The 7500-nt window shown below is 43.2% G+C and overlaps 1 protein-coding gene across 2 annotated transcripts in view; it reads left to right on the top strand.

The window, feature by feature from the left end:
* The window catches only part of fgd1 (FYVE, RhoGEF and PH domain containing 1), a 60497-nt gene that overhangs the window by 22996 nt on the left and 30001 nt on the right, over positions 1-7500 (top strand). For both annotated transcript variants that reach the window (XM_063208749.1, XM_063208750.1), the window contains exon 2: positions 6798-7037. In XM_063208749.1, the coding sequence (XP_063064819.1) occupies positions 6798-7037 (240 nt within the window). The remainder of the gene's footprint in view (positions 1-6797; positions 7038-7500) is intronic.

Here is a 7500-nt window from a genome sequence, read left to right as displayed (position 1 = left end):
TTGCTGTTTTTTTTTCTTTTTTCATTCTCTTTGTTTATCTCTCACTCTGGCGCTCTTTCAGTCTCTGTTTAGCACACTCTTGGGTTTTCTTTTCCTTTCTGTCTCTTTTCTCTTTCGCTCTCTTTCCGTCTGTCCCTGTTTCTCTCTATTTCTTTTCCTGTCTGTCTCTGTTTCTCTCTATCTCTCTCTCTCTCTCACTCTCTCTCTCGCTCTCTCTCCCTTCAGCTGTCTCACCGCTCCCATCTCCACCAGCCAAGCAGCTGCCCTTGTCTTCTATCCAGCCCTAACACCCAGACAAAATAATAATGCCTCCACTTGAATAATTATATAATGGCATTCAAAGGATATGTTATTTTTGCTTTTTATATACAGTATATCACGAAAGTGAATACACCCCTCACAGTTTTGCAGATTTTTGAGTATATCTTTTCATAGGAAAGCATTACAGAAATGTAACTTTGACACAATGATTAGTGACCTTTTAACAACATATTTAACCGCTTACATTTCTTGCTCACTCAGAAACAACAAAATACAGCCATTAATGTTTGAACATGTACTCACAAAAGTGATTACACCCCAGATTAAAATCTGGTAGAGAATGGGCTATGTTGGCTCGAATCGTCTCGAAATGAAACGAAATGAAAAGGGATGACAAGGGAGGTCATCAGTGTGCGTTTCAACCTTCTTTGCATTGAACTTTTAAATTTTGAGTCTGCATCTGGCTTAAATAGATTAGTGTGAGATTTGAATGCAATCCTATGGAGAATATCACGATCTGCTTCAGTAGTCACAGTGCATGTTGACATGCATGTTTCTTTTAGGTGTATTTCAGATTGCCAATGTTGACAGCATTCATGCATCCCCAAACCATGTCAGTCCCACTACCATGCTTGGTTATTGAGAGGATACACCTTTTTTGTAAAACTCACTTGTTTACCACCACACATGCTTGACACCATCGAAAGCAAATTTGTATAACAAGAAATTTAAGCGGTTAAATATGTTGTTAAAAGGTCACTAATCATTGTGTCAAAGTGAAATTTCTGTAATGCTTTCCTATGAAAAGATATACTCAAAAATCTGCAAAACTGTGAGGGGTGTATTCACTTTCTTTTGGTCAATTTTATTGTTGTAACAGGCTCACGCATTGTCTAACCGAAAAAGAAAAAAAAACAGGGAGTCCTTGAAAGTAGTTTGTACAGGACAAATACTCCAGAGCGACATCTGTAAACATGCATGCAGGATAGATGGCTTCTGGAGGCCCAGGGCTTTCTCCTCTTCAGACTGGGCAGCAGTGATCTGTGTGCTCTGTGTGTGTTTGTGTGGGAGAGTGGGTGAGTATCTCTGTGTGTTTGTATGGGAGAGAGAGCAAGTGCGTGTGTGTGTGCGTGTGTGCCTGCATGTGTGTGTGTGTTTGTGTGTTTGTGTGTGTGTGTGTCTGCGTGTGTGCGTGCGTGCGTGTCTGCGTGCATTTTTCTTTATGTGTGTGTGTCTGTGTGTGGGTGTGCGTGCATGCGTGCATGCTTGCGTGCGTGCATGGATGCATTTTTCTTTATGTGTGTGTGTGTGTGTGTGTGTGTGTGTGTGTGTGTGTGTGTGTGTGTGTGTGTGTGTGTGTGTGTGTGTGTGTGTGTGTGTGTGTGTGTGTGTGTGTGTGTGTGTGTGTTTCTTTGTGTGTATTTGTGTGTGTGTGCCTGGGAGAGTGACTGTTTTTGTCTGTCTTTCTGTCTGTCTGTCTGTCTGGCCTCTTCATGGGAAGTGGGGCATGAAAACGCCAGTCAGTCATAAGTAAAGTTTAGAGAAAAGGAAGTCACGGGCGAGCCCTCTATTCTAAAAGCATATTGGACATTGCCAGGGTACATTCACGTCCAATCCAGCTGCAGTTGGACCATACCGCGGTCCAGCGCTAAACAAGCCTCTTCCTGAATTCATTAAGCTCTGTGTATCTCCATGATTATTGACAGACAAAAAGAGACAGCACGAGAGGCATAGAAAAAGAGAGAGAGAGGGGGAGAGAAAAAGAGAGATAGAGTAAACGAGAGATGGAGGGAGAGGGGGAGCAAGAGGGAAGAAAAACGGCCCATCTGTCTCATTGCTTGGACGGCGTAGCTTTGTAACTGCGAAGAAAGAAATGGAAAGAATTTATCCCTCTGTCTAGCGTTTGATGGCCATGGAAAATGGCGATTGTGCAGAATAGTAGCATACCTTCAAGGGGGAAAAAAAGAAGGTTGTGTGTGTTAAAGGGGGTCAGCCTGTCACAGTAAGGCTTAACCAAGACTACTTACCCTCTGAAACGTACTGTACGCTTTATATCTGTTGCATTATGAGTATGTATGCAGGAGTTGCGGTAAAAGTATTTTTTTCCTGTTTTTTGTTTTGGACGGTCTCTGCTGTGAGTCGCTGTGTTGCTCATATGTCTTTGTGAGCCTCAGGAGTCTTACGTCCGATTCACTGACCAACATGTGACAGCAGACACACACGCATCAGTGTCTATGTACTGTAGGCTAAAAGGCAAAAATGTGTTTTTGTGTAGTACCACCGCCGCGTACAGCTCGAGATCCAATGACAAAGGAAACGGCTGCTTATTTTTAGGGAGAAAATTGGCCCCGTCAGCTGAAAATATTTGGGGTATTTGGGGGAAATGTGTTTGTAGGTCAGTGTGAAGGCTTAGGGAAAGGCCATATTTTCCCCGCACGTCTATTCCAAACAGTTGAATGGTACGACGAAGCGCTGATTAATGAGATTGTCTGTCTGCTTGAATGGTCCATTTCAGGAATACTTTAAGAGAGGGAAAAAAAGTCTTAAATAAATAAGAAAACAGAGAGCGGAGAATCTCTGGCCAAGAGAACGTGAGTTCCCGTCTGTTGCTCCGTCTGTCTTTCTCATGTGTGCACGTTCTCTCACTCTTTCTTTCTTCCCACTTCTTTTCTCTCTCTCTCTCTTACTCTCTCGCTCTCGCTCTCTCAATCTCTCCCTCTGTCTTTATCACTCCCTCTCTTTCTCTCGCTTCCTTTCCCCCCTCTCTTTCTGTGTCTGTCTGTCTGTATCTCTCTCTCTCTCTCTCTCTCTCTCTCTCTCTCTCTCTCTCTCTCTCTCTCTCTCTCTCTCTCTCTCTCTCTCTCTCTCTCTCTCTACCCCCCACCTCTCTCTGCTCTCCCTTTACTCTCCCTTAAGCGATTTCAGGGAAACATGTGGAAGTCATTTCAGCCCCCTGCCTAAGCAAGTGGGTATGAGTGTCATCATATGGAACCAATTAGGCCTGTGTAGGGTGTAGGGGACAGGCCTGCTTTTTAAAGATGGCAACATCGCACCCGGGTGCCTGCCTTTCTCACCGGCGGTGAGCACACACATACACACACACACACACACACACATTCAGACACACACACATACACACACACACACACACACACACACACACACACACACACACACACACACACACACACACACACACACACACACACACACACACACACACACACACACACACTCTCTGTCTCCTTAAACAGACCACTGCACTGACATTTTGCTTTAAGAAAGACATCACATCATCACACATTGTTTGGTTGACTCGTCTCCTGACATAATGTCTCTGTTTGTGGTCGTCTCCTGATGAAATTGTCACCTCAACCACGGAGGTTTTGTTTTTAACCTTCTTTGGTTGGTTTGTGTGTGTGTTAGTTTGTGAACAGCCTAAATAAAAAAGCAAAAAAAAGAATAGATTTTGAGGATAGCTTTTCAGCTGTTAGTGATGATCTGGATCACCTTCTAGGAGATCTAAGGGCTTGGTTACGCACATGCAGATAGTTTCATAAACTGATATTTTTTGATGGCATGTGGATAAAAAACAGGTGAGAGGTGTGTTTTAGAAAACCCTGGTTTTAAAAATATCTATTTTAGTGAGCTAGAACTCCATTTATGTGTAAAGAAAGGTCAAACGGATGTGCAAAAATATGTATTAACAGGGTATAAGAGGTTTTGTAGGTATTCTTTAATATTATCAGGTAGCCTCAGTGAACTCTCTACATGCCAAAATTACTGTAATTTTGTCTTTTTTCTGTCTTTGAACCTATGAGTGTGCCTTAACAAGTGCCACTACCTGTGCCTTGTGTAGATTCAGAGTGAAACAAATGCCAGTTCAGTAGTTTTCTGCCCTGGCAGTGTGTTGTTGTGGGTGTCTCTCTGGTAACACTTGGCTTTGGCAGGACCACCGCCGGGGTCCATCCATCCAGCCCAGACTCCAAATACAGTACAGGAAAACAACGACCTGCAGAGCACACTCTTGCCCCTCTGTGTAGCACACTGACCTACTTAGAAACACTGCATCCAGCCGTAGCGAGGGAGGGAGAGAGAGAGAGAGAGAGAGAGAGAGAGAGAGAGAGAGAGAGAGAGTGAAAGAGAGAGAGAAGGGCAGGTCTCCAAGACAACTTACTGTAGCCCACTGCAGGTGTTCTAGAATCATGACGCACTTCTCTCTGTGTGTCTCTTTGTCTCTCTGTCTCTGTCTCTCTCTGTCTCTGTCTCTCTCTGTCTCTGTCTATCTCTCTCTCTGTGTGCCAAAGGACAGTGACCAGGACAGTAGTGGAACCATAAACACAGGTTTCCTTTCATTTTCTACCACTGCATGTCTGCCAGTGGTCTATGTACTCCGGTCTCTGAGATTGGGTCGAAGTTAAATCCTAGGCTTCACTAGATTACCATTGAGTGTGTGCACTTAGGAAGGCTCAGGGCGTCTTGGCCAAAAGGGTAGCGTCTGTGGTGAGTTAGGGCAGGAGGAGGTGAGTGCTTTTTAAGTGGGAGCTTACAGTCTAATTTGCTTCTTATTTGCTCCTTATTAGTTAAGGAGTGCTCTCTCTTTCTCTCTTGCTCTCTCTCTCTCTCTCTCTCTCTCTCTCTCTCTCTCTCTCTCTCTCTCTCTCTCTCTCTCTCACTCCCCACCTGGTCAGTAATCGGCCTGTGAGTTTGCAGACCTTACGTGGCAAGTATGGCTTTTGCAGCCCGGACACAGCCAGGATTTCTCCCCCCCTCTCTCCCTTAGGTCTATAGCCGTAGGAAAGTTAATTCTACTTCCAGCAACGTCTCCTCCAGTTGTGTGTCTGCTAGAGGCATTTTATGAGTTCTTTGGTTGTAGTGTTTAGCAGCAGCTCTCCGTCCTGCAGATGGCTGAATGGCTATAAAGCAGTTGTGATTTTCGTATTTGCATTTTTGCAGAGCATTTTTGTGGAAAATGGTTCCTTACTATTTTTTTTTTATTTTAGATTAAAGATGCAATACATAAAATGCACTGCCACCATAAGGAAATTTTCTGAATAGTATTAGAGTGAAACACTGCACAGTATAAGCATTGCATGCAAAATGCATGTGTTTATGGTATGTTTACTTTGAGCATTATAATATTTTGAATTTAAACGCGGTACCACTTTTGACCACCATCATACATTACATAGTGGCTTTAAAGGTGCACTGTGTAATGTTTTTAGTGGTTTATTTCCAGAATTCATGCTGCCCATTCAAAAATACTTACCACCATCATCAAATTCTAACTATTCATTATGACTTGGAAAATTGCACTATTCATACATAAAAAGGGGTATCTTCTCCATGTCTGCCATTTTGAATTTCCAGAAATAGACATTTTTAGCTCCAAATCGTCCTGTACTATGGTCATACTATTAAATATTAGTTTATTATTCAGTAAATAAGCTTATTCCTGAAAAGATCAAAGCAATGGTGAGCACAGTTTCAATCAGAAGCATTGTTGCAATACCTCTGACCACAATCCTACACAGTTCAACTTTAAAAACACTTGTGCCTAATTACAGTATGTTAACCTCCCCTTTCCAAATGCACAGATGTCTAAATGGCACTTATGCTGTTCTTTTTTGCCACACTCGAGTGAAAGAATGTCCCAAGTTGAACTCATTTTAGATTTTAGGGAACTACTTGTAGCTAATAATTGGTTTGCAACTTCCTTGTGTAGAAGTACAGGTGTCTCAATTGCTTATCACAAACAAGCCCATTGTCACCTATGTCTTGAGAGACATTTCAATCAGACCTCAGATTCCAATCTTGAAAAAGAAAAGAAAACAGCGTAAGGTTGCTGAGCTGTCTTTTTACATGGCATGTCTTCTTTTTCTCTCAGGGTAACAGCCACAATTTCAGCACAAGGGAGTCTAGACAATACAGAGGGATCATGTCGATAATAGGGCTTGTTTACTCTACCCATATAGACCTTAGAGAACTTTTCAGCATGCATGGCTAGCCATGCTTCTCCTCCTTGCGCACAGATGAAGACATCTTTATTGCCTATAGATCCGAGAGAACTTTAAAGCATCTGTGTCTAAAAGTGTCTCTCTTCATTGTGTACGGAATTGCCTATAGATTTTGCAGTAAACATTCATGGCTAACTACGTATGTCTCAATTCCATGTGTCCTTTTTTCCATCTGAGGCACAGAATTACCTGTAGATCTTAAAGTATAGGCCCTACTTTAAAACATTTGTGTCGAACTATATAATTTATCTTTGTGTCCTTTTCTTCTTAGGCCTATAGATCCCAGATTATAACATATACAGTAGATCTTCCTTAGATCTCAGAGTACAACATTCGTGTCACTTTTTATGTCACAGGCACAGACTTGCCTATACAGCTGAAAATTCTTTAAAGCATTCATGTCTACCTGTATCCCTCTTCGCTGTGTCCATTTTCACAAGCCCCTCTTCGTCTTCCTCTAGTTTTCCGTCCTAACTCCTAACTATCCCTCTTCCGTGTGTCCTTTCTCTGGTCCCCCAGGCCCCTCTTCCTCTAGTCCTCGGCTCCTGACCAAGAGCCTCTCCCTGGAGCCTGGCACTGGTCCTTGCCTCGAGGCCCATGAGACTCCCCAGCGGCTCTCCTCCGACCCGGGCCCCCTGGGCACCCAGCACCAGTGCAATGGCACCAGCCCCAGCCCCAGCCACAGTGAGAACGGAGCCCAGGAGACACCCCCCATGGCCCCCAAGACGCGGCCGCCGCTGCCTGGTCCAAAACCACAAGGTGTGTAACCACATTGCATTGCTGAAGCACAAACCCTTTTATTCTGTTAATAATCCCAGAACTTCTCAGCAGTCCACTGCTGCATTGTAAACCTTTTATTTTGTTAATAATTCCATGATTTTCTTATTTTATCAGTGCTGCCCCACAAAGCAAAGTGCAGTATCTATGCCAACATTGAAACTGAGAAAATGCCTTAAAATCCTTGGATTTTGTAGTTACAGCAAATTTGACACAGCAATATCTCTAAAACAGGACACATTTAGAGCATAAGGCTTTGTCACAAGGTAAAGGAGGTGTAAAGAAGAGCATTTTCAGTCTAAAATCAATTTTGACAAAATATGTAGGAAGGCTGCTGCACTTTGCCTTTGTAGGGCAGAGTACTGTAGTAGACACAAAAGTAAGCTGCCCTTATTTACTACTGACCACCAGCACTAAGGACTAGCACTGTCACGTAACATCACAA

This window comes from Engraulis encrasicolus, chromosome 10, assembly GCF_034702125.1.
Source record: "Engraulis encrasicolus isolate BLACKSEA-1 chromosome 10, IST_EnEncr_1.0, whole genome shotgun sequence".
Classification (NCBI taxonomy): Eukaryota; Metazoa; Chordata; class Actinopteri; order Clupeiformes; family Engraulidae; genus Engraulis; species Engraulis encrasicolus.
The sequence above is the reverse complement of the archived record's forward strand: the minus strand, read 5'-3'. Positions and strand labels throughout refer to the sequence as shown.